Source organism: Astatotilapia calliptera, chromosome 17 (genome assembly GCF_900246225.1).
Source record: "Astatotilapia calliptera chromosome 17, fAstCal1.2, whole genome shotgun sequence".
Classification (NCBI taxonomy): Eukaryota; Metazoa; Chordata; class Actinopteri; order Cichliformes; family Cichlidae; genus Astatotilapia; species Astatotilapia calliptera.
Genome location: NC_039318.1, coordinates 21,170,513 through 21,198,117, shown reverse-complemented (window position 1 = coordinate 21,198,117; position 27,605 = coordinate 21,170,513). Strand labels below are relative to the sequence as shown.

The following is a 27,605-nucleotide window of genomic DNA, read 5'->3' as shown; positions in this document are numbered from 1 at the left end:
AATTGAATTTCTCCCCCAAAGATAGATTTGGGTGTGATCAGTTTACATTCTCCTTCAAAGAGTCAATGCGCATCATGAGAGATACCAAGCCTCCAGCATCCTCTCCTCTCCTCTCCTCTCCTCTCCTCTCCTCTCCTCTCCTCTCCTCTCCTCTCCTCTCCTCTCCTCTCCTCTCCTCTCCTCTCCTCTCCTCTCCTCTCCTCTCTTTTTCCTCGGTGCATTTCACAGAGAGAAGGATCGGATTTGCTTGGTGCTCCTTTCAATCAACCATGGTGTCAATAAGCAGGCTGGCCGGCCTCTATATGCTCAGTGTGTGTCTCTGTGTGTGTATTGGTGTGAAGCTTTTGCTGTTCGTAGCCTCGATCAGATTTTCAGATTTATTGCCTACATATGTATATTTTTCTCTCCTCTTTCTGAAATGTTTTTCTGTAATTGCTGAGTAGTTTGTGAATCTTTTTTTTGGGGTGTTGATTAGACACCGAGCAGCTATGGCTTCATCTGTCCTTTGTGGCAGGGGAGAGAAAGGGGCTCCTCTCCTAACACAAAGGGACGTGCAACGTGTTTCTGCCACTGTGAGGGCTTGTGTTCTGCGGTGAAATATCTGCAGAGCACAAGCCCTCACAGTGACAGAAACTGTACAGGCACCACATAAAAGCCTATATAGATAATAGCCAGTTACAGTTACACAATATACAGTTGTGCATTGCTCAATCAGAAAAAAATCACGTGCAAATGCCCACAATCGCCTTTTTCTTACATATAATATAATATAATCTTACTTTCGTTCGGCTTGTGTGCCAATATTGGGCGTCTCCTGAATTAACATGATCACCTGGATACAACAAAATGGGGTTAAACACAAAAATAGTATTTTTTAAAAATAAGAAATCTCATTTTAAATCGCATCGAAATCATAATAAATGACTGTCTATTATAGATCACTTCTATTTTAACCCTACAATAGATTCCCATTGGTTTCTACTGCCGTTCTATTCCCATAACTTGCTGTGCTTTCAGACCCGGAAGAGCTGGCGTGTTCTGTACAGTAAGTACGGTAAAGAGGCCGCCTTTGGTTGGCCCGTGTGCTCGTGCAGCCTGCCCGGTACAGCCTATGTGCGCGCGTGTTTCCTCCTCGCGTTGAGTTGTGACGCTGTGACTCCGGGACCGAGGGCGCGCGCGCACCATCACCGCCGCCGCCACCACTACTCCTAGCGCTGTGCTGAGAGTGTGTGTGTGAGTGTTTGTGTGTGTGTGTCTGCGTGTGTGTTTTTCCCCTCCCCGTCCACAGCTCCTCGCCCTCTCGTTCTTTTTTCCTCTGCCTCTCTCTAAATGCCATCGGCGCCTCCATCTCTATGTCACTCTTCCTTCACGTCTGCGGAAAAAAAAGCCTCCACCCGTCCAGCGTCCACTGCAGGTCAGTAAATATTTAGATTTGCTCTGAAGCCGCCGCATCCTAAATGCCCCATCCAATGAGCTGCCGCTTCCCTCGGTGGCTTTGTAGCCTGTCTGTGAGCTCACTGACGGTCTGAGAATGATGGGAAACTTTTGTGAATGTGCTTTTTTTTGGGTGCTAGATTAAATGACTATAAACGAAAATTATGAGTAAAGCGGTAACATTCTTTTAATCTTTTTTTTTGACTGGACTTCAGTGAAGCCGGAGATGAAGCTACCCGTTACACCTTCATCTCTCCCCCTCAACATCGCTCTGTGTGCACTTGGTGGAATTTAAAAAAAAAAAGAAAAAAAAGGGGGGGGGGGGTATTGTTGACAATACTGGCTACAACATCCATAACGAGCGCCATTGTTGCGTTTAATGCTAACTGCTTTCTCTATCCTTTTATTTATTAGCAGCGCAAGCGAAATTTGCTTTGGTTGGCCGGGCTGATAATTAAGCTAGCATTTCTTTTTCTTTGGCTCGCCTGAGTCAACGGATTGATATGTAAAAAGGCTAAACGACAGCCGGTTTCACTTCTTAGATTATTTAACCTACACCTAAAATAGCACAGATGAGTGTTTTTAGCGACCCATTACCTCTCGCATTACCTGGTGGTGCAGGCGAGAATCCCATACAAGCCGTGAAATTGATCTGATTACCTTTGCCGGCGGGTCATAAGAAGGAGCTGGGCTTGCTGAGGCTGCTTTGCACCCCCACACGCACACACACACCCAGCCCGTTATTAGTTTCCTCCATCTCGTCTTTGGTCCTTGTGTCTCGAGATGGCGGTGTGTTTGTGTGAGTGCGAGAGAGGGAGAGAGCCGCTGTTTAGAATGAATAGGAAGCTAAATCAGGGGCATCACACGCGCACAGTCACGGGCCAAAAAGCTCCAACGGTTATTTGCACGCGGGGAGCAGAACACGAGAGAAACCCTCGGACACCTTGATGTTTTTTTTTCTTCCCTTCATTTTTTCGCTTCTTAGAAAAGAGGATAGGATTCGATAGGATAAAAAAAGGATAAAAGGATAAAAAATACGGTGTTATTATTAAAATAATATAAACTCGGATTAAAAACGTAGAAGAAGAGCAGCGGACCGCTCGAGCGGATAGCACTTTCACTCCAATTTCCCGTCACAATCGAAATTTCGTTATTGCATGAGGTGTCAGAGAGGCTGCTAGCACTCCGAGCTCCACTTTAAACGCATTTAAATCACAAAGATTAATAACATAAATAAAATAAAATAAAAAAAAATCAGCCAAACAATTTAGTGCCTGAATGATGAATGACTTCTGTTTGGAGATGCACAAGACAAGAGGTGAAAAGGCCCTGCACCTCAAATGAAAGATTACATCAGTGCGTCTGGCGAGACGTGATATAAAGATAAGAATCACAACTCAGTCAATTGGCAGCCCCCTTTTTTTTCTTTGCTCTTTTTTTTCTTCTTCGTTGGGAAGAATGACACAAAATCTGATGTGCTAGTTTTCTTTTCTTTTTCTTTTTAAACACACTCGAAGAAAATGTGATCAATCCTTCAGCTCTTGCTCATTTAAATCGTTCTAGGAAAGCCAGTTCTGTTTTTAAGTTTCACGCGCCCAACAAGCAGAATTTTACGCCCTAGTTTTGTTCTAAGAACCAGACTTGGTTCCCATGCTGACAGAAAAGCAGCCCCACTTTTTTCTTGAAAAGACTAGAAAGGTGACAAATGACTCACTGAGTAAGAAACAAATAGGTTACCTGCGGTAATATACGGGTTTCAAAATGTATAAATGAGCGCTTAACCAGTAAAAAATATCACAATTTACAGCATGACTATAGCCCGTAGCATTTTTAATCACTGGCTGGGCATCTCTTTTTTTTTTTCCACAGAAGCTCTTTGGATTATGTTCTTATATCGTGTGTTTTCTTGCGCCAAAGTGCTTTTTGATTTAAAAAAATATTTAAAAAATTTATATTTCACAAAAATTAAGTCTAATTCTGGCTGGGTATCTTAGCTCTGTGCGTGCCAGAATAAATAAAGATACGTGACACATTACGACCCAAGATAACAGGCCGTAAATGCGCACACACGCATGCGCACAGGCGATTTCTTTTCAATATTATTTTACAATAGAGCTTCTTGCTTCTTCGTGGCTCTAAATGTACCTCACACGAGCTGCTACTCATATCATTTGAATTTATTTTCCTTTTCAAAAAAGTATTGATATTACTGTAGTGGTAGCAGTGGGTGAACACTCACTGGTGGTGGCATAACTGTTACACCATGTATTAATATAGTATGATTTTTATCTCGCTGACCTTTGATTAATCAGCTGGCGGAAGGAAACTTTTATTTATGAGGGAAAACAATGATTGTAATTTTGTGAACACGGGACGCTGAGGAACAAAGTAAACACACACACGCACAGACACAGACACACACACGCACGCACATGCACGCAAGCATTAGACGTTATCTAAAACATTTGATCCCCCTAAACACACACACAAACACACACACAGGCAATGGAATAATCCGTTCTTGTGTTAACTGCAGTGAAGAGAACAAAAAAAAAAGTGGCTCGATTTTAATCAAAGCTGGCTAACATAATCTCGCAGAAATTATCTAAGCCATCAAGAAAAGGACTGGACCCTCGCCCGCGTTTATGAATAAACCTTTAACAAATCTTTGCGCACAGCATCGGTGCTAGTTGTAGGCCATTAACTACAAAAATAGACTAATGTGGGCTCGTTTTAGCCCCTCTCGCTTTTTCGTCCTCACACACACACACAGAGAAAAAAGAGCCAAAGCCACCATTTCTCCCTTCGTGACGACAGTTTAGGATTAAAAATGACTTTCCCCCCCCCCCCCCCTTTTTTTTAAGAAAGGGAGAGGCAGTCTTATATCCCGCGCTGAATAAGCCCCGGCGTTATTGACACCGAGGCTTGGGGACTCAAGTGATGGGATGGCTTCCATGTCCCATTCTCTAAGCTTCGATGCATCCAGTCAAGAAACAAAAACACATAATCGGGATTTTAGGCCACATTTTACCGTCGTGTGTTGCCTTCGAGCACCTATAACGGCTACTTTGTGGATAACGCTCCGCGATACTTTTTTCAAGAGGATAATTACACGAGTCGGCTGACAGCCTGACAATGGCAGCTACAGCAGTTTGCGTCCAAGTTCAGTTTCGGGCTTTGCCTGTGTGAGAAACGCTCGCTCTCCCTCTCCCTCTCCCCAGGTAGGGCTATCCTGGAGAGAGGGAAAATAGCACGCTTTGCCAAGTCCTCCTCTGCCCGTGCTCCCAAGCGCTCGGTTAAGAGCAAGCTTAATAATTTCAGACGGGATTGAATGAATGAGCCATCACCTGTCCGCATGCAACTGAGGACTCACCTGCTAAATAATCTGTCTGATGGCGTCTTCATTGATCACCTTAATGCTTTTATTTATTTATTTATTTGGTACCAACCCCCCACTCTAAGGAAGTGACCCCCACCTATTATTACACCCACAGCAAATTCATGCCAATACCTACGTGGTGCGAGGGCGTGCGCGCTCCCGCAGCCGCCGAGAGAGGATTCATTTCCTGACTGTTTACACCGCGGTGACGTCACTTCCAGTGGCTGCCCCCAACACACACACACTGCTACTATTACACACCGCCAGTCTGACAGTATACGCAGATCAAACCGGGATTTAGACATAAAAAACCTCCCCCCTCCCACACACACCTGCCCACGGGGAGGGATACAGGGGGACTGTTTCTCAGGTGGAAGACGTAGGGCATCATGGCCGTGTCACGGCGCACACATCCTTTTAAATTCCAGTTTGTTTATTTAAAAAGAAAAACTGGTCAAAGCGAGGCGGGCTACGGTCACTCGCAGTGCGAGTTATCAATGCGCGTTATTCACTGTTGTGAATAAATCTTGACATCGCTCGTTGTTGCTCGTCTGTCTGAGCTGCAGTGAACAGGTTGCAGCTACCGCACAGATACCGACTGAGTTAAGTAACAGCCAGTATTAGCTTACATTATAACTATTTTTTTTAACTTTTCTTTTTTTTTTAAACTGGAGGCTTAGTCACCCAGGCGTCCCTTCGCGGTGAGGAAATCGGCTCAGTTTGGATCTGCCATTAGAATAATGTGGCTGTCACCGCGAGAGGACGCACTGTCACAATTTTAAGAGCATAAATGTCCCGCAACATGCCGTTGGCCCAGAGCAACAGGCTCTGCAGCGGCTTCTGCTCTTCTCTTCTTGCAAACTGTAGCAGGAAAAAGCGCAGACTTTAGTGGCTGTTGTAATAAGTTTTTTTTTCTTAGAAAAGGAGTTTAAAACTTTTATTTTTGGTTATCATTTTTATACTTGTCAACTTTAATGACGCTGAAGGTGAATTTATAAGTTTTCCCTTTTAAGTTTATAAACGTAGGTATCATATTTTATAGATTAATTCAAAATAAAATAACTTCCTACAACACGAGTTTTGCACACCTAGCACGCTTGCATGCATAAGACAGCTGTTAAGTGTATAAGGCCTTACTACAGTACAATTTTCATATTTAAAACAAATATACCTCTTTTGATGAGTTCAGAGAAAAAAAACAAACAAACAAACATTAAAAAGGTAATAAATTCTTGCAGCTCTTCTATATCTTCCTTGGCCAAATGTTGTATTCAATTAGAGCAGGCCCCTCCCCTTAACTGATGACACTGACAGACCCTCCTTAAGTTGCGTCGCGCCACAGCTGTCTGCAAGCATTGAGCTGCCTGGCGCCATCCTGAAAGAATGCCTTCACTGTAAAAAAAAAAAAAAAAAAAAAAAAAAAAAAGAGAAAGAGAGAGAGAGAGAGAGAGAGAGAGAGAGAGAAAAGGAAAAAAAGAAGGGGGACTGGAAGGAGCAAGAGAGAAAGAGAGAGAGAGCGAGAGAGGTAGGGCAAGGGTGAGTAAGCAAGAGACTCACAGACCTAGAGGGAAAGAGAGAGAGAGGAGCGGAGTTAATGGAGAGGGCTTCAACTGCGCACAAACAGAGATTTGATCAGTGAGTCTAACTTGCTGGTGCTGGTCAGTGCGCAGTGAGGCCATCCACTGCAAACAAGCCCTGCCTGCGCCCCGTGCGAGCCTCCGCTACTTGTTGAGCTGAAACACTGACTTTTTTTTTTCTCGCTGTTTGTTTGCTAAGAGGAAGAAGTTCAGGAGCTCTGCGTGGGACCGGATTCCATTTTGGACGTATTTCTGTGACAGCACCTCAGTTGCATTTGTAATGTTGGGTATGTTCCCTGTTTAATTTCTGTCTTTGTTAAAAAAAAATTTTTAAAAAAAAATCGCGTGTGAATTTGCTTAAGCGTGAGCGTCCTGCCAAGTTTTAGAAGCGTTGCATGTAAACAAATGTTAGAACGTAAGACAATAAATTCTCCCCTCTGTCTCCAGGTGATCGGAAGCAAGCGCGGAACCTGTGGATTTAACAAACACGCGGATTTGGGACAGTTTATTTCTTATCTTTTGACTTGTACCAGTTTGCTTCAGCGTGCATGAACATTTGCTAAAGCAACGAAAAAATATATCTAAAGAAATCAAGCGATGGAAGTAAGTGCGGACCAGCCACGATGGATAAGCCATCATCCCGCGGTGATGAACGAACAGCATCCTGGCTCACATCACCCGGGCCTCGGCCACTCATACATGGACCCTTCGCAGTATCCCCTCGCTGAAGATGTGGATGTACTCTTTAATATCGATGGACAGGGGAACCACGTCTCTCCATACTATGGAAACTCTGTCCGAGCCGTCCAGAGGTACCCTCCTCCTCCACACAGTAAGTAAACGGCCTGTTAAGGCCTTTTATTTAATCATTTGCTCCCTTTATTTGTTTGGATGCCCGTGCGTAATTGCAGGCAGGCTCCATTACAGCTCGGAATTATTTTCTCACTGTGACCCAGACAAAAGAAAAAAGGAAAAAAAGAAAAAAAAGAAACGAGTTTCGATTTTAGCCCGGGTTGATTCGACTTATAAAACTCAAGTGTTGTGAAACCACGGCGTGAATATGTGTAGTTTACGCGTATGGTTTCTGAGTATGGCTCGTACTGAAGTCAATTCCCGTTTAAAGTTCACAAACATGAGCTGACTCATATGCTGGTGAAGTTTTTTTTCCTTTTTTAAAAGCTCGTGCCCAATTTGTTTTCTGGATCGATCGAGTGTTTAGTTACGGATTTAAACAAATAGACGTGTTGGCACAGAAACCAGAGATACACCTGGAACACTTTGGTATTTATGTTTTTTGGCTTCTGCTCTCACACTCCAACTGTCTATTTTCTAATGTGCCAGTCACTGACGCGTAGTCATTTATGAAGTTTCCTATGATGTAGGCTTTAACTTCCTCAACAGTCGAGTTACTTTTGAATTACATGCATTCATATGTTGCATTTAGGCCCGCTCAATAGGAAGGTTAAAGGGTAAATTTACGCACGTGCGTGGCCACATGAAACTCTCAGATTTCTACACACTAGAGGGGTTCAAATAATTTCTACGTGTAAACAAACTGTCAGGATTTTTTAAATGTAGAACTGGATGTTGGTCACAGTGAATGATTGCTTCTGTGTGTGGAATAATTAAAAAAAATAATAATAAAAAAGAAATAAAGAAATGTCACCTGATTTGTTTGCTTAATTTGTGTGTAAAGCTTAAATCCTGCTTTTTCAGGCCTGAAGCCCGACAACTCTAAATGGCAATGTGTATTTGTTTTTACTGCAGAGTGAAGTCAGGTTGTGATCTTTTCTGTTGTTTTTCTGTGCTGCCTCAGGTAGCCAGGTGTGCCGTCCCTCATTACTGCACGGCTCTCTGCCCTGGCTGGAGGGGAGCAAAGGAATCCCCCCGCACCACAGCACTTCTCCCTGGAACCTGAGCCCCTTTCCCAAGAACCTGCACCATGGCTCCCCGGCCAGCCTGTCCGTCTACCCCCCAGCCTCATCCTCCTCCTCCCTGTCTACCGGTCACTCCAGTCCACACCTCTTCACGTTTCCCCCGACCCCTCCCAAAGACGTATCCCCGGATCCGGGCATATCTACCCCCGGCTCCAGCAGCTCCGGGCGGCAGGAGGATAAAGAGTGCATAAAGTACCAAGTGACCCTGGCCGAGAGTATGAAACTGGAGTCAGCTCACAGCCGGAGCGTGGCATCAATCGGAGCAGGGTCATCCTCTGCCCACCACCCCATCGCCACATACCCACCCTATGTCCCTGAATACGGCCCAGGCCTCTTCCCACCAAGTAGCCTGATAGGTGGGTCATCTTCTAGTTATGGTTCCAAAACAAGACCAAAAACAAGGTCCACTTCAGGTAGGCGTGCGCTTTATTACATTCCCTTTTGATCTAACAGCATTCCCCAGAATTGCAGCCTTTAATGATCAGCCGTGTTTAATATCACATAGATTTCTAAAATAAATGCCCATAATCAGCACGTTCATCCCTCACATGGAGGTTTAAGGCCGCAGGAGTCAGTTTAACCCAGACAGTCGCAAAAATACCTCACAGATTTCCCTTAATGGTCTGATTTAAAAAAAAATCATAATAATATGAAATATAATATAACACCAATAAAACAAATATAAAATACGTTATATTTATTTTTTAAAATAAATAAAAAATAAAAAATGGGGGAAAAAGATTAACACCATTGACAACTGAAATAAAAAAAAAATGAGTTTAACTTTTTTTTATATTGAGGTAAAAAGGAAAAAATCATGACGCAAATGATTTCCGAGTTGAACCATAAATAAGGTCATTTTTTCATCTTCCTCTGCACTAACAGAGAGTGGGAGAGAGACAGAGGGGAAGCCAACTCTCTGGGCTGTGTCGCCCCGTTTATATGTTTAAGATAATCCCATTATTGTCGGACCAGTGCACGCCACAGTTGCATTGTTTACCCAGCGGTAGAGCACCGGATACTGCTCGTTCATTCACAGGGAAAAAGCGGCTGAACCGTCGCCGTGGCAGAGTGCACGAACCACCGAGGGGAGGGAAAAAAGAAGACAGACAGACAGAGAGGAGGGAGATATTTACAAATTGTGAAGAGGGTGGGTAATTATTTTAAAGGTTATTTCAGCGCCGCTGAAAACCAGTTTTCTGTAATGAGATTAATATCAGCGTCTTTGATGGGGTGTATAGAAAACAGAGGATTAGTTGATGCATATCATCGGGATTATTCAGCAGTATACACTGGGCCATTAATGCAAATAAAGATGTGAATTCCGGGATCATGTGAGATAATGTGCAGTTAAAAATATTTGGCGATCTGAAGAGTTTCATTTGGATGTTTTAATCGGGTCTTCAGTGCGGCAGTGTAAACTCAGCGCAGCGCTGAAAGCTTTTCTCCCGGAGCACCAAGCACACTGTGCAAAACGGTGCATTGCAGAGGCCTGCTTTTCTTAAGTCACATGCATTGGATCAGTTCCTGTTTGATTTCTGCAACATATTATCAAGCCAAAAAAAAAGAAGAAAAAAAAAACAGAGAGAGAAATAGCAACACACACTTTCCCAGGTGCTTGCATGTCTGTCACATCTAAACGACGCGGCACGACCCGGACCGACGCATCTCTGTTAGTCTTTGTGAAGAAGTCGAGCTGTGTGTGTGTGCGTGTGTGTTTGCAGCTCGAAAAAAGGGGAAGTGTGGCTGCATGCCTGAGAATGCAAAAGGCTCTCGGCGTTGCACAAAAGCCCTGTGTGAGTGAGTCTCTGCTTTCAAATAATCTGACTATGTGTGCAGCGAGCTCCCTTGTTTCAGTTTCAGGCCCCCGTATACCATAATCCAACTGTTAGTGCGCGTCTCACCTGTCGGTGTCACTAGAGAAGTGCCAGTCAAACCTGCCCCCCCCCCCCATTTCAAAATAAAAGATTATCATTATTATTATTATTATTATTATTATTATTATTATTATTATTATTATTATTATATAAATTTTCAATAAAGGGAAATTTAATGGCTCGGACGAAGGCGGATTTGATTAGATTTATTTTAAAAAATTGTCACGCTCCAAAGTGGATTTTGCTCAGTCTGAAAATCCTGCTCAGAGACTCGCAGTGTGAAAAGTTTTGTGGTTTACTGAAATAATTTATGCTTTATGGACCTTAACACAACTGCTGTATTCGACACCAACACTAACCACATGTGTTTAATGTGTGCGTGCGTGGTGTGTGTGTGTGACAAATAAATCTACTACAAACCTTTCTACTTTCTAGTTATTGTTATCAATATCATTATTGTTAATTACTGGTACTAGTTTGTCTAGTTATTATTATTAGTCGATGTCATTATTAATCGTTCTGTGCTTTACAGATATATATATATATATATATATATACTTTTCTCTAACCTCTTTTTATTCTCAGCATTGATTGCATGAACCAGTTATTGCTGGTTATTTTAAGGACCAACTGACCTGGACACTCTCTCCATCTTCTGTTTGTGTCTCTGTGTGTGTGTGTGTCCGTGTCCGTGTGCGCGTTGGCTCTTGCAGAAGGTAGAGAGTGTGTGAACTGCGGGGCCACGTCGACTCCGCTGTGGAGGCGGGACGGTACGGGTCACTATCTGTGTAACGCCTGCGGACTCTATCACAAGATGAACGGGCAGAATCGCCCTCTCATCAAACCCAAGCGACGGCTGGTACGTTTCCACCATGTTTCTCTGTTGATGACATTTCCGTCTCTCTCTCTGTTTTTCCCCTATCCAGGAAGAAGTAGGCCTATTAGCTGCAGGAAATTGACTCGACAAGTGCAGGTCTCTGCTTTAAGATATTACCACAGAAAAAAAGTGCAGTTTTTTTTAATGCAATGACAGTGCTACTTTTTATTTGCTAAAATTGTCATTGATTCACACAGTAGGCCCCATGTATATCATAGAACGCTACCTGTGGCCATCAAAGCTTTACAGCTATTGTACGACATCTGGACTATTTCCACTTGTAGTACCTTATTTACGTCCTGCACAGTGTTATTTAACTTTTAAATATTTAATTTAAAATTGCACTGCGAGCGCCTTAGGTTTACTTTTTTTAAAAGAGAGATTACATTTTCTATCTTTCATATTTAATTGAGCAAATAAAACAACCCCCCGGGATAAAACAAACAAAAAACAAACAAACAAAACAAAAGACCCCCCACTCTGATTCTAATTAAAGGAACTGAGCATGGCTGCAGTTCTGCACTCTTTACAGCATCCTTTTTTTTTATTTCATCTTGTAGGTGAGCCTATATTGTAGCTATAAGCAGACCTTTTTGCTTTCCAAGTGCAGCTATTTTTACAGTTATTTTGGGGAAAGCCCCTCTCATCAGAGCTTACATCTCTTATGAGCTTCACAGGAGTTCCCCACTCTTTGAAAAAAAAAAAAATCTTTCGAGGCAAAAATGGCCGTCCAGACCTCTTCTGCTCTGGACTTCTTCTCTTTGCCTCTATAATGTGAAAACCCGACTACTCAGGAAAGAGCTGCCGGATATCTGAGCAGCGCAGATAAGTCGCTTTCAACAACACAAGCCCCGCTTCCCCAGTCAAAACATAAAGGCTGAGGCAGCCCGAGCCAGGCCAGACAGAGAGCCACGACGAGAAATTGTTTAGCGTTGTAATCACCGCTTAAATACACGAGGATGCTCAGGTATGGGTAACAACCAGGTCAGTTTGACCTTGAACCTCTTTCTCGCGGAGGTGAAAAGGGTCAGGAAAAAACTGTACAGGCCAGAAAGTGAAATTTAGCACGAAGATAAGATCTGCGAGCCGAATCATTTCTCTATGAAATCACCACAACGTGTAAATACCAATCCTGTTGACCTTTCATTGCTGATATTTAAAGTGTTGGCTGCGAAGAAAAAAACAAAATGTTGGAAAAATAAGAAAACCGGTTAAACTATGATGATAGGTTAAGTGAATAAAAATAGAGATTTCAAAAGGTGTGTTCCCTCACTGTGATTGGGTATTCACAGCGATCAGCAGCAGGGGTTATTGGGCCACCACGTGTGTATAATTGGAAATTCCTCCCTGAGATAATGTAGTCCTTTACGTTAGCGTGTCCTCTGCGGTCACCTGTCTATTGATTGTTTTTAGAGATTATAACATCAATGTCAAGCCACTGCAGCAAACTGGCCTGTGAGGCAGGCAGCTGAAATCCATCGGAAGACATGACTTTCACTGTGGCAGGATGGAGCGAGGGTTTTACTCTCCTAGTAGCCTGCAGCGAAGCCAAAAATACCCACTTCTTTTCTTTCTTTCTTTCTTTCTTTCTTTCTTTCTTTCTTTCTTTCTTTCTTTCTTTCTTTCTTTCTTTCTTTCTTTCTTTCTCCAAACTGTGTGCTTTTAACTGGCGTGCAATTATTGCCATGTGGTTCATTTCACCGCATCATGTATTCATATTTTGTGCGCATATTGGAAGAATCCAAAGCATACATTCCAGACGAGGCCTTTTACGTTTAATAGATGCCAAATCTATACGTTTCATCTCCTTCCTTTTCCTTTCCATTGTCTGACGTCACGTGTTGGCTTTTTTTAAGGAGGGGGTTAATTTAATCACATTTAATAGCTCTCCCATTTCAAGGCCCTGCTTTTATGTGTTCTGTAAATATTTATTCTCCAGGAGGTATGAGCTCTACGTGGCTATTTTTAGCCCCGGGTGAAAGCAACCCTGTTTTCCTTTTTTAAATTTATTTCTTTCCTCATTGAAAAAAAATTTCAGCTTGCACTAAATGCAAAAGAAAATGCACTGGGTAGAGATATACAATGTATATACTGTCAAAATAAAAGCTTCCTGAATGTTTCAAGCAGCTTTGCGCAATGCTGGAGTGAAAAATTAAAGACTGTATTTAAGCAGGTATAATAGAAAATGCATGTGTTGTTTCTTTGTTAAATCAATCGAGGATACCATGGATACAGGGCTGCTGAATTTACACCAATTTATCCCGATGACTTAAAAATTCCACAGATATCCTTGCAAATCCCTCTTAATGAGTGCCACATGGCTATTTCGCGTAAGGAAAGTTAACTAGTGTGTGTATTTTTTTAAGCCATATTTAAGTGTTAAAACGAGCCCTGAATGATGGTATTAAAGCTGTTAGAATAAACCTCAGTGATGATTGGGTCATTGAGTGGTCATGTGATGTTTTTTTCTTTCCCCTTTCCCTTTTTTTGGCCTGTCTGCGTCGTGCAGTCGGCAGCCAGGCGGGCAGGGACGTCGTGCGCAAACTGTCAGACGACAACGACGACGCTGTGGCGGAGAAATGCCAACGGGGACCCGGTGTGCAACGCCTGCGGCCTGTACTTTAAACTGCACAATGTGAGTAATAAACCTTCACTGGATATCTCTCATAACTATCGAGGCTTGCCTCCAATATTTATTCGTCCAGCTCCCATCTATGTCCCCCTTCTCCTCAGATCTGCCTTCTTTATTTCTCTCCCATCACGTCCTGCTGGGCACCTTCCCCTCTCTCCCTTTGAATATTTTATCTGACTTGTCCCTGCAGAGAATTTCCGGGGCACGGCGATAACAAATACTGTAGAATTAATATGATTTATTGGCAGTAAGTGCGAATCTAAAATGTATAAGACCTAAGTGAACTAAGCCCGCAGCCGCCTTGCTTTTGAATATTAAAGAAGGGGCTTAATTAAAATTCGATTAATTTTTTTAGACCGTTTTCCCCCCCTTCTTCTTCTTCTATTTCTAGCCTTTTGGTTCCATGCGCGCCAGGGACTCTGAGTCCCCCCTCTGACCACCAATCCGTCTGATTCGTTTTGGGTTGGTTAGTGCCTCGCCACATCATTTCACATCCTCAATCTGAAAACCCCAGGGACGCGTTTATCTCTCCCTCTCTCTCCTCTCCTGTGCACAAAGCTGTCACTTTTAATCAAACTGCCATTGTGGCTGAAACTAATAATAATAATAAGCAGGATAACTGCTCTGAGGCCACATGTAGGTAATTTTCTTCCCCCTTGTACAGACAACAGATAGAGGTTGCCTATACCCTTGTGCATAAGGGGAAGAGTATCCTGCTCTGCTGGCCAGCTTGTCACGCAAGCGCTCTCTGTTAAATCATTTTCCCATGTTACTTTTGGCACATTGTGAGGCGGTGCAGAAGCAGATTCAGACCAAGGTTAAAAGGAGAGTAGAATAATATTTCCCCGTTACATATTAGCATCTGAACTGACCCCGACCTTGGTGTAATTATGAAATTAGTTTCTTTTGGTAAATCCAGACTTCTGTTGGGGTTTGCTCCCTTTGAAACAAATTCCACATTCTTCATGGAGAATTTAGTGGAGTCCCTGCTGGCCTGCATGGGCTCCTAATGTGTGTAAGTGTGAGCGTACAAAACACCTGATGGTAGCAGTCTGTTGTCCCGTAAGCTCAGATAAGAAGCTTGTGAAAACAGAAAAGTTGCCACAAACACAAGGTTGTGTTAACACCCAAAACATAGATGGCCTTCTCCGAGTAATCAGGGGTTTTCTCACTGTGCCTGTAAGGTGTCTTTCTCATCTTTATATTTCTGAGAGGTGTACAGTCCTCACACTTCTGTACGGACGCTGAGGTTTCAGGTGGTTAGCTGCTGGTTTTTGGAGGGAGGATGTGAGAGCTTGCACTGTGCATTCTGTGGGGGCCATTGACTCAAATGCTTTTTTTTTGATATGCTCGGGTATTGGTGGCCGAGCACACGCTGGAGGCCCAAGAATTGTTTCGCGAGACGGTAGACATCTCAGCATCAAAGAGCGGAGGCTAGACTGGCTTTCGGTGGGTGTAGCATGCCCTAGAACTGGAATCAGGGCACGCAAGGCAGAGAAGGTCACCCAGTATGGAGTCAAAGCTTAGCGAGTGAAACCCACATCACTGGGGGGAAAACAGATCTGTGCCCTCCACTAATCATCGAGGCCGCTGTTTAAAGAGTCAGCGAAAAATGCCAATGTCTCAGACAGCTCGAGAAATCCCTGTTCCCATTTCCCCGGGAAGAACCACTGAGAAAGATCAGGAAGCCAGTCGGCCTCATCCACCTCCCTCATAATCCTGCCCACAGTCGGAATTCCATCATCCAGCTCTCATTCCTCGCTAAAACCTATGCTGGAATATGGCAGCTGGGGCCATTTTGGCCAAGAGTCGGCCACGCGGTCGAGAAGGAGGGTGGAGAGAAGGACTTGGCCGACGCTGACAGTCGTCATGGCCATGTGTCTCTGTGGTTGACCGGCTGCACATTAGCTGCCAGACTCTTCTCCGTCTGTGTTCTGCACACGCTCTCTCCATCTTCCCTGCACCCCCCTCCTCCCCTTCATCTGTCCTTTTTCTCTCTTTTCTCTTCCTGGCATAGCTACAGCCTTAGATACAGTCCAGCTTATAGGAATCAACATTCATATCCGACCCAACACACACACACACAAACACACATTCTCACAGTATAGATAAACAATCTTGTGTTTCGGGATGGGACAGCCTGATTCGCCTCGTAATGGGACTCCATTACATATCATTATGTCTGTCCAAAACCCCAAAATCTGCCTCTAAGAGAACTAAAAAGCTCTTTGTGCACCACATTTTTCTTATTTACTCTGAAACTCTGTGACACCCCTCACTTACGGTTTGTTTTGCTTTAATATAAATCTCATACTGGAATCTTAAATTTTAAGATTTGTATCTCATGTGAAATGTTCACGAGGACCAAATACTCATCTGCCATCTTTTTCTTTCTCCTTTCGAGAGCAGATCAACCGACCTCTGACCATGAAGAAGGAAGGCATCCAGACCAGGAACAGGAAGATGTCCAGCAAGTCAAAGAAGAGCAAAAAGGCCCAAGATAACATGGACGACTTCTCCAAGAGCCTGATGGACAAGACCAGCTCATTCAGCCCGGCCGCTCTCTCCCGCCACATGTCATCCTTCCCCCCCTTTTCGCACTCTGGCCACATGCTAACCACCCCCACACCCATGCACCCCTCCTCGAGCCTCCCCTTCACCCCGCACCACCCTTCCAGTATGGTCACAGCCATGGGTTAGAGCTCCCCGCGGTGCACCACTTCTGAATCCTCAGCCTCGCCACCACCGCACCTTTCGGTACCTCTGCTGCCCTGCTTCCATATCCTAAACAACAAACTGCTTCTCGGTCCGATCTAAGCTCCCCAGTCTCACCGCCGAGCCACGGTGTGTGAGTGCGACAGGCTTTAGGCTCCTGTTCTCCTCAGTTGTATCTTATTTTTTATAAAAATCGAAGTGTACCTCTGCGATGTGAATGCTTTGCAGACTTGACTTGACTGTGGCGCACCGACCTCCAGGGGGACGTTTTTTTGTTTTCCCTCCTCCCCGAGCTGCCACCACCACATTGAGGCTGTCCTCCCAGCTGATCCACACGATAAGGAGCTCCATTTGTGTACAAAAAGCCATTTTTCCACACTTGACATCACAAAAAACTGACATTAAAAGAACTTTTGTGACGCCCTCTTCCTCAATGTCCAAACCCGACTCTCTTCACCTTGCACCTGTGTAACAGGAAACCCCCCCCCCCCCCACCACCACCACCACCCCCTTCCCGCTCCCTTGCTTCATCTCCCTCTTCTCCTCCTTCTGCTGAAGATGAGGAGAGACAGACGTTGAATATATTTGTACAAATTGTATGAAATACAGTACATTTAATGAAGACTTTTTAATTAAGTAAGAAAAAAAGGAAACATGCCCCTGGGCAGCTAACAACAAGAAGGGTACGAGTCGCAGCAGGTGTAGAGACTTGCCACCGGAGGAGTGAGGAGAGGCTGCCTCCGAGTCCCGGAGGAAAGAAAAAAAAAAGGGAGGAGGAGGTGAGGGAAAGACTTTTGAGAAAGGGCAGGCCTCGGTTTTTGCCTGCATGAATTGTGTTGCATTAAGTTTGCAGAGAGTCAGCGGCTCCGGCTGCAGGCATCTCTCTTCTTCTTCTTCTTCTTCTTCTTTTTTTTTTTTTTTTTTGGATGTGCTATAGGTCTCGGGCAATTGGTTTGTGTTGAAGCGCGCACGTACAAGCACACACATACACGCACACACTTACACGCACACACTCGCACACACTCGATCACCTGAAAGACTTTCTTCCTGCCCACAGATTATATGCATTGTGAAAAAAGTTCCTGTATTTGTTATTTGTATGTATAAATCAGAGTACCAAAAATACGAAAGAAACAAAGATGTAGAATTATTTCTTTATGTTATGCAGACTGAATGGTTGTAAAAAATTTAATAATAATCACTAGTGTAAAATATGACTGCTTTTTTGTTTCGTAATTTTTTTTTTCCTCTTTGAAAATAATAAACTAGTTTAATCTCTGTTGACATGTTAGCTGTGGTTGAGAGCTGTCTTTTCTGTCTGCCTCTGTGCTGTGTGATCTTTGACACATGCTCACACACCCCCACCCACTCACCTACCCACCACAACCACATCTAGTAACGCCCACCTTTTTTTTTTATTTTATTTTATTTTTTTCACCCAGCATTCACAGGAACAGCTCTTAGGTCAGTTGAGCACAAACAGGAAGTGAAGGAATAAACAGCAGCAATGGAGGAACAAATCAAATGGCAGGGTCAGACAGGCCACTATGCGCGGGGCACCATGGGCTCAAGTGGCTTTTGTGTCATCCGACAAATACATAAACACATCGCGACCGACATGCAACAAAAAAACATCTGTCGTACACTGAGCGAGAAGGACCCAACAGGAAGAAGCATCGTTTCAGGCATTTTTCTTGCATCCTAATAATGACTAATAATTAAGTCAGATAACAAATACAGGCTGATATTAATTTAAGCTGAGAAATACTGTATATTCCAATCATATACATATAACAATACCACATAATAATATATATAAAATAGCCACATGGCTGTGTACAACACCCTTTAAAGAAAAAAAGTTAATGAACACTTCTAAACATTGAGTTAACCTCACTGAATGTATCACCTCTAGTAGTGAGAAATGATTAAAGCGTTAAGCAGGAGTGGAAAAGAGGAACTACTGTATGTGTTTGTTTCAACCTCTGAACCGCAGAGTGGATAAAGTTCCCTTCATCTTTAATATCATTTTGCCCGTCAGTTTATTAAGTGATCAGTTTTGCTCGTGACATTTCCACAGCTCGCACTCAAAGTAGAGTTTTAGGGCTGTTAGTGTGACTGCATGACAGTGGCCTGTGTAAGGAAGCAGGAAGGAGAGAAAAGAAGATAACGAGCTGATATTAATATGAAAGATTGCAATGCAGGGCTGCAGAGCTCAGTAATACACTGTAGTGGGTGATTAGTGTTGTTAAAGCTGGGAAGTTATCACCATATGCTCTGTACATGCAATCCAAGACATGATGCATATATGATTTATTCCATTCATCCAATGAGTATGACTTTGGACGCCATCAAGTTCTCAATTGAAGAATTTCCTGCATGTTATCCCCCTTCATTTTTCTTTACCATCATTAACCTTCCAGTAATCTACAAGCGGCATCTTCTTCACATCAACGCAGCTACAGTGGTTAGAGTCACGTCAGTTCTCTTTGCTTGCATGATGTTTTATTCTGTGTATGCAGAGCAGTTCGTGACACGTTGGCTTTAATGAAATCCGCAATGAAAAAGTACATCTGCCGTATCTTCCATCTCAGAATGCACATCAAATTTTTTTTAAATAAGTACGTAAACGCAGCAGAACAGGCAAAAGATTAAAAAGAATGTTAAGTATTTGTTTTTTATTTTTTTAGCTACAATGATCCCATTTAAAAACTGATAATCATGAAAATGATGGGAATATGGAAAAAAAAGCAGTAAGTTCTAAAGGATCACATTTGAATCAAGAATTTAGGAAAGACTTGTGAAGAAACTCTGGTGAAAATGGTGAAAGTGACGTGTTTCCACAGTGAGCCTGGACAGCCGTGTTTATAGTACCTGACTTACACATTTAAGCAGAAAAAAATACTAAATGTAAATGTGGTAAAACAAGGAGAATCTTTGCCTTTCAGCATCATTTTTACCCTTTAAAGCCCTCCAAAAACGTACAAGAAAACAAAGCAAAAGAGATCGCGCTGATGCTAATTTGTTACAATCTGCGATAATAACAGGATGCAGGAGTTTAAAAAAAAAAGACACCCACATCAAGCTCAGATGAGAGAAAAAAAGAAATTAATTTATTTTTAGTTTTATTATGCCACAAGTTAACCAGATAGTCTTACAGCGAACTTCTGCACGTAATCGGCCTCTCAAGGTTTGATCCTTTCGCATGCAAAGCACTGAAATGTCGTCTTTGGCTCGAAACCTCTAAACAACTCTAAAGATCTAACTACCCCTAAACTGTGCACTGTTGCAAACCATTTCCAGTATCGAAATATATTTGCACAAGTGGAATGCCTGCTTCCCGGCAGAAAAGGCCATACAGGAGTCAGGTATTTGGCATCATTTGTTTCTGAGCTGCTGTGACCAATCAGGAGATTTGCTCCTGTGTTTTAATAGTGAGGTCAAGGGGGCATGTGGAATGAGAACAGAAATAGTGAGTGTATGCGTGTGTGTATAGAGGGATTGAGGAGAGCTTTGCCTTGTGGTGGGACCTCATGGCCTCTGGCTGACCTTTTCCCCGCTGGTGTCTGGCTGTGGACGTCTGCCAAGGGTGACTGGAGGTGCTGCAACTGGCTCAGGTGAGGATGAGGCACTCTCTGTGATCCCGTGTCCTCTTCCCTCCGTCATCATCGTCATCCCCGTCACAAACCACTTATTTCTGTCCGTCTCTCCTTCTGTCTGTCTCTCTTCCTGCATCTGCCTCTCGTCTTTCAGGTGAGGATGATGACAGATTTGTGGGTGTAATTGGCTCTTAGGAATAGTCCATCTTCATCCACGCTGCACCGCTGTCACCCTCAGCAGAGGTCAGGTCAAATTTGGGGTCGCTAAGAATTTGATGGCTTTGAAAACCACTCTTCTTCCAAAAAGATGCAACATTTCCTGCTTGGAATTAATATGTGAAAAGGCAATGCCCATTCAATAGCAGGGGGTATTCAAATAAACTCTGAATATTTTAAGTAAAGACTGAATGAGAGAAAAAAAACATCAGAATTTCCCCCCAATGCTAAAAATGATCACACAACAGGAAGCAGAAACCTATTTGTACAGGATGTGTTGATTGTTCCCTCACACCTTTCTTTACATTACATATGGTTTATGTGCAAAACGTTTCATGTCTTGGTTTAGGTGTGTTCTAGTTTCTCAGCACATACAAACGCAGTGTTGTATTAGTAATACTGGTTTGAAAGTGGGACCAATCTGTGTCAGTGTGGTCTCATGTGGGGGAACAGGTTGTGTATTGTGGGCTAATGGTTCTGTTACTGTCTCACAGCTCAAACCAATACCTGTTTAACAGTGTATAGTATTTTTTTCTTAGCTACATATTTTGAGGCCTGGATGAAGAACACCCCCCCCCCCCAAAAAAAAAGAAAAAAGAAAAAAAGAAAACAACAAAAATAAGCGTGGGTTCGGCTTAATGGTTATCCACATCCCATACCACACGCTCTACAGTGTGTCATATAACATTAAAATTTGGCACTGGTACGAAGAGACAGACAACACTGTCTAATGACAAGTCGATTAGAATGTGATACACTCAACTTTGTGAAAATTGTTCTACTGCTATTTGTTGTCTGTGCAACTCTTTTTCCTAAGAGTGATACTGAAATGCTTTATAGCAAGGTAATCAATGCAAACTCTCTCTCTGTGTAGCCAAAATGTTCAAAACCACTCAAATCTAGAGACGTTCTCTAGATTTTAGAGAACCATGCTTGTGACTATATCTTGTGGCCACCTGGCTTTGATAAAAGTTTTGAACAAGCTGACCAAATCTGCGATGTGTATGCTATCATATAATGTAGAATGACATGACTTTGCCCTCAATTAAACTAGCAGCAAGAGACTACCTTCAATCAAACACTAAAGTCAGCTCCATTAGGCACATGTTCCTCCTTTAGCTATCTCACTATCAAAGGGATTGTTACACAGTCAGAAACTTTTCTGACACCACTATGACTAAGAAAACAGTCATTGGTTTCTACAGTCATTGGACACAACAGATACAACTATCATCTACATACCCCCAGTATGAACTCACAGCAGTTGCTTAGCTTATGAGCACCTCTGAAAGCCTAGAGTTAGCATGCTATAGTTTATTTACTGCAAAAAAAATTGAAGTCCCTTGGTACTTTCTGGCAGTTTTGGTGTACCACTAGGCTAGCTACCCAAGCTATGCTACCCAAACACTAGCTATAGCTTCATCTTCTTGGACAGACTCTCAGCGATGAAGCAAGTGTTCCCTACTTTGTGCAACAAATCGAAAACAAACAACATAAACACAGAATACAGTTAGTACCATTTCTAGCTAACAGTGTATACGATCTAGTGTGTGGATTTAGCTGGTGTAGTGTCTGAAATTAAACACTGCAAGCTTTATGTGTAAAAAAAATGACACCTCGAGGTATACTAAACAATTCATATACAGTGAAGACGTAAGCGTAACGCACATAAACAGCAAAGAATACCATCTAACACAGAACAATGCCTGATAAAATATACCTATGCTACAAATATACCTATGCTAACACTGACAGTGCGGATGATGGTGCTCCTTCTTTTGCTATACTGTCAAGATGGTGGCTAGGGTTGCCAACTCCCTGAAAAATAAATAAGGGACACCTCGTGGCCAGGGCCGGGCAACCCAGTTGTCTTCACCCTTCCCAGTGTGGTAGCTCTTTTTTTGTGTGTGTGAAATTATTTTTTAACCATTTGACTTGAATTTGATTTAAGCAGATGCATATTCTTTGTGATATGACCATATGGGAAACAAATGATCATTTAGCCATTTATTTTTAGCTCAAAATGACAACATTAACACAGTAAAACAGGTCTCTTTCTTAAACAGAAGCCTGTCATGCTTAACTTTTGAGAATATAAGTAAATCTTTCTTTAAAAGAACTCTGTCCTGCTTAACTTAAAATTATATAAATTAATAGAAAGCAATAGAACGAAAAATATTCTTGTAACAGTGCACATATAGTGCATTTAGTACAATTGGCTTCAGTTGAGGTATTATTTCAGCTTTTCTAATGCTAATCAGCTGCTCCTGTTTGTAAACCCGCTTGTTCCCATGATTACGCACCTTAACTCATCATCATTATTCATCTATGTATTACTTTTATGTATTATTCATCTATTTGTTGTAATCATCTATCCTTGCAGTTGTTTATTACACAAAATAAATTATATTATCACACTTCTGGCCACATAGCGCTGATATTCACCGCAAATGCCCATATTAACCTTAACCAGAGGGTTTAAACAACAAACCAGTGTTTACATACCATATCTGCTTCTGCCGTGGCCTGGTGGACAAAAAATTGGTTAAGGGTTCCCCGAGCTTTCACGCCCCTCATGTTCTTCTTGTGCCCACCACTAGAAGCATGCCTATGGAAAAAGTGCGCCGGCACACAGTGCAGTGCGCTTTATAGGTGTTATCGTGCACTTTCCCAGCCAGGTGTTTTCCTTTTCCCAGTCCTCCCAGTACTTTTGCAGCCTTTTTTCTTTTCTTTCTCTGAGGGGAACAAACATTGCTGCTCTAACGCTGGGCTTACACTGTGCGATTTTTGGCCCATTTTGAGCCGATTTTTGAGTCGTGCGACCGATTTGGTGATCGGCCCGATTTTGGCCTTCATCGTGCGTCGTGTAGTATACGTGGGGTAACGAGAAGCGATTAACACCTCACGACCAGCTCCCGATCATCAATCGCTCGTGAGGGTGTCACCACAGCCGCTCACACTGCTCATGCGCAAACACGTAAACATCGGTGAAAAAGACGGCGCAGCACGGCTGTGCAGCGTGTGATCTGGACACAAGTGATGGAGGCACTTGTAGAACTTTGGAAAGCTCATCCGAGCCTTTTCGATGTGGCATCACAAAATTATCACGACCACAACAACCGTGAAAATAGTTGGATTTACACTGCTGCTCAATCACAGCTGCCTGATCAATGTTTTTCATTAGCAATTTAGCAAAGTTGGTGGTGGTGGTGTGTCTGTGTGAGTGAAAGACAGAGAGAGCGAGCGACAGATTTTCTGTTATAACCTTCATTTTATGTTGGCACAGTGTGAGCACTCAGGTCGCATCAGAGCATCGGGCCGTATAGTGTGAGACCTGCATCGTGACCTACCAACTTCTAACCCCTGCGAGTCAATCGTGCAGTTTGAGCAAGAGCTGAATAACGTGACTGAAAAAAATCGCAGTGTCTGCCCAGCTTTAGGTGTACTGTCGTCCGAGACGTGCACCGCAGTGTCGGCGTTTGTTTCCCTGTTGGCCATGCTTGTTGTTGTGGTCATCTGTTGTCTTCCGGTATTTTCTCGGCAAGCGACCTTTCCTCGACCAATGAGATAATCTGAATTGTCATACTCGAATTGTCATAAGTGTGCTGTCAGCACATTGGTCACAAAGCAGGAGAGGGGCTGGGAATTATGTTTTCAAACAAAGCGTTAATTCCATTAACATTTATAGACTACTTTTGATTCTCACTGTATTACGGGACAAAGTGCGTCCCTTATTAGCTCAATACGGGACGTGTACTTTTGTTTCTAAATACGGGACGATTCCGTTTTTTAAGGGACGGTTGGCAACCCTAATGGTGGCATAGATGGTTAGTGCCAAGTATTAATGTTCCTGTCTGGCTGTCACCTACCACCTCCTAGATGACTACTCTAGTAGAGGTTAAACACTTGGGACCCCTCAAAGAAACCCAGTTATCTTAATCTCAAGAACTTCAGATGAAACTTTTGTTATTGAGGTTTTGTTGTGAATCACTGGAAAATAAGAACTACTCTGAGCCCAGATAAAAATGTTTCGACTTCATTTTTTTAATAACAACTGACAACTCTAATTTTAGGCCCCACAATGAGCTTATGGTGACACTGAGCTCATTTATTGTAGTCTGTTGTATCTGTGATCTCCTGCGATAGCACTTTGATATGACACACAATATAGAATGTCATCTAAAAATTATGATAGGATTTGTGTAAGTCATTTTTCTCAGAGTAAATGGCACCGGTTCTTATCCCCTTTCTTTGTTTTCGAAAGACCTCAAGCCCAAAACATGAGGGATGAGCTTCTGGAGCATTGTGGGAGTTCTCCCACTTGTTCGAGACCCCCTCGCCACTTTCAAAAGAGCAGCCTCGTGCTGTATTGTCTCCTTAACAATCGTAAATTTGAACCATAATCTCCCGTCACAACATGGCAGATAAAAGATAATTATCTCTTTTACTGAGGTACCCTGGGGCTTCTTGGACGGCCTAGCAGACAACATGCCTAAACCCCCATCCCCCACACACACCCACAGACAAACAGAGGCACTCACTCTCTCTTGCGTTTGCAACAGGCTATGGAGGCTGCTGCTATGTAGAGATACTTAAACAGATGAGAGTAAATCACTTTTTCCTTGAATGTGCGCACAAAAGCAGACAAACATAAAAAAATCACCCAAACCTTCCCTTTACCTCTGCATAAATTGACTTTGTGTAGCACAGATGTGAAAACGCGAGGTTTTTCCCCGGGGAGGCGGGGGGGCACAAAGTTCACAGGTTCACTTAGGGAGCACCTTTGAGGTAAAGGGGCACTCAGCCTGTGACAGACAAGAGTAAGAGGGAATGAGTGATGACTTGAGAGGGCTGAGAAAAACCTGAGGTGAAGTGTTTCAGCGAAATACTGAGGGATGTATGGCGGAGAGGGAAATGTTCAGTTATTTAAGAATAGTGTAAGGATGCATAAGTGAAATATGGAGGTGGAAAGATGAGCAAATTTGTCTTACAGCTGTGAAATGCACTATTTATTAGTAACCCTATGTGTAAGAAATCCTTTGGGACATAGTATAAATTCAAATAACCTGACCTGCCATTCACTGAAAGCATTGGATGAAATGAACTGTAATACTAGAAATCTTAACAGAAATCCCAAACAATCCTTTTGGTTTCAAAACTAATGCAGTTAGCCTCGTCACTTCTCACATGTCTAAAGGCTAAAAAGTTGAGCTAAAGCAACAGTGGTGAAGGTGTCCCTATCCCCATCTTCTTTGGAGGAGTTTCAAATATGCAAGGTAAACCTGTGGGTAAATATTGTGTAGGTTTTGTGTTTGAAAGGAAAATTAAAATAGAAATGAAGCTTAAGTTTTAAGTCAACAAGTTCCTATCAACATCAAACCGATTCAGATTAAAAACAGAGGAAACTACATGAGGTTGGGCTGTCAAACAAATAAAAAAATAAATTGTGCAGTCAAATTTTTTTCGCTTTATTTGTCATAGACTTTAACTCATCTCAGGGAAAACATCCTCTTTCTGTATTCCAGCACAAAAGGAACTGGTTTTGATGCATCATTTTTTTTTTGCTTTCATGCCAAGCGATGGGTCACAACAATGAGTCTCTATTGTCATGACAGTTAACTTAGCTCAGCGTAAAGGTTAGAAACGAAGCGCAACGGCTCATAAGCTCCATCTCTGAGGCTCACGCATTGGGGGGGGAAAAAAAAACTGTGTCCTCTTGAGATGCTGACATAGAGGATTTTGTTTCTCAAGCAAGGCTCGACACTTTATTTATTTCACACTTTGGAGAAAGTGTAACCGTAAATTAAACAAAAAAGAAAGGTTAAAGTCTTTAATCCTTGCATTTTTAAATGCTTAATGAACAAAGAACAAGCATTAAAAGATTTTTCCCTCTGGAATATTAACTCTATTTCCATGATGTCAGCCTTTTCCATGAGGTCTCCTGCTGCAGCATTTCTAATGTGTTTCCAAGTATTCTGTATTCCTTCTACTTCATGGCTCTGAGGACATGTTTAACAGCTCCTGGTTGTCCCTGTATAACAGACCGCCTTTGCTCCCAGCCCCTAGGCCAAACTGAACATCACCTGTCACAAAAAAAACCCCCTCTGTGGTAGGAGCACATTTGCATGGGCCTGCATCCACAAACTGTCACTGGGGTTTACCCAACCCTGTATGAAGCCTTCACTGCTCTTCACAGAGTACAAACACACAGCCAAATCACCTGAGCTGCGCAGCAACAGACTGATAGCTGACTGGCACCTCTTAGCCGCATCACAAATCCACAGAAAAGTAGAGCAGACAGGTGTTTGTATTCTGTTCATCTGGCTGCAGTGCCAGAGGACGTGCATTAGCTAAGCTGTGTTTGATGACACGATCTTGGCACCGTGTGCACAGGTCTGTTTGAAGAGTGCGCGTTGAATAGCACTCCGTTTATATCTGGGCCAAGTCACGCATTAATCACCTTTTAATAAACTGGGTAAGAAGTTGATATCTTAGGACAGATGCTGCTGAGTTATATCTGGAGTTACTGTTTTGGGGATTACATTTACTATTAATTTATTCTAATTTAAGAGTTTTTAGAGTTTCAAGAGATTATATATTTCTCTATGATTACAAACACATGAATAAAACTTCACTAGAGTACAATACAATTTAGAAAAAGACTTCATCTTGCCAAGGAACATATCCTACACACAAGAGAATTTCTGTACTCTGCACATTTGTGTTGCATACAGTACTTTTTGCATAGTGTGTTTTTATCTGACTTGCTAATGTAGCACACAAGAGGCCCCACTGTTAACTAGAGAAATTAGTAGAGAAAGATTTTGAAGTTCTGGATGAGAAATGGGTTCACTAGTGACTGAAAAACCAGACATTCTGTGGACTGACTCAGGAAATGCTTCAGCCAAGCACGACCCACTACCAAACAAAGTACTTTCAATATTGAGAACATATCTGAAGGTCACATCTCCTTCTGTGGCCTACATGTCAGCAAACATGTAGGGCACGTTGTAAGGTAAAGACAATACAGACACAGCCCCAACAATCAGATGGACTCCTGTGCACAGGCACTGTGGAAAGGAAAAACTCCCTTTTAACAGGAAGAAGCCTCCAACAGAACCAGGCTCATGGAGGGGCAGCCATCTGCCACAACTGACTGTTGGTGAGGAGAGTGAGACAGGATAAAAACACACTGTGGAAGAGAGCAAGAGATTAACAATAAACAACAATTAAATGCAGGGTGATATAAACACAATGTAAGTGAAACAATCAAAAAGGAAAGTGTGAAGCCTAATCTTAAAAGCAGAGAGAGTGGCTGCATCCTGAATCCAAACCGGGACCTGGTTCCACAGAAGAGGAACC

At 42.7% G+C, this 27,605-nt stretch overlaps 1 protein-coding gene and 1 long non-coding RNA gene across 7 annotated transcripts in view; one reads left to right on the top strand and one right to left on the bottom strand.

The window, feature by feature from the left end:
- The window catches only part of LOC113009181 (uncharacterized), a 39,581-nt gene extending 37,092 nt beyond the window's left edge, over positions 1 to 2,489 (bottom strand). Inside the window, exon 1 of the long non-coding RNA XR_003270125.1 lies at positions 2,095 to 2,489. This is a non-coding gene — a long non-coding RNA (uncharacterized LOC113009181). The remainder of the gene's footprint in view (positions 1 to 2,094) is intronic.
- Positions 1,210 to 17,719, top strand: gata3 (GATA binding protein 3). 6 transcript variants are annotated; one of them, XM_026147356.1, is made up of 7 exons: positions 1,210 to 1,414; positions 6,590 to 6,677; positions 6,838 to 7,222; positions 8,207 to 8,740; positions 10,918 to 11,177; positions 13,591 to 13,716; positions 16,123 to 17,719. In XM_026147356.1, the coding sequence occupies exons 3-7, from the start codon at positions 6,988 to 6,990 to the stop codon at positions 16,411 to 16,413; spliced, it is 1,446 nt and encodes a 481-aa protein (XP_026003141.1). In that variant the 5' UTR covers positions 1,210 to 1,414; positions 6,590 to 6,677; positions 6,838 to 6,987; the 3' UTR covers positions 16,414 to 17,719. The 6 variants fall into 6 exon arrangements, with proteins under 6 accessions (XP_026003141.1, XP_026003143.1, XP_026003146.1 ...); XM_026147358.1 differs by lacking the exon at positions 1,210 to 1,414 and having other exon boundaries at positions 6,290 to 6,677; positions 10,918 to 10,974; positions 11,131 to 11,177; XM_026147361.1 differs by lacking the exon at positions 1,210 to 1,414 and having other exon boundaries at positions 6,290 to 6,677; positions 8,207 to 8,683; positions 11,131 to 11,177.
- Positions 17,720 to 27,605: the final 9,886 nt, after the last annotated feature.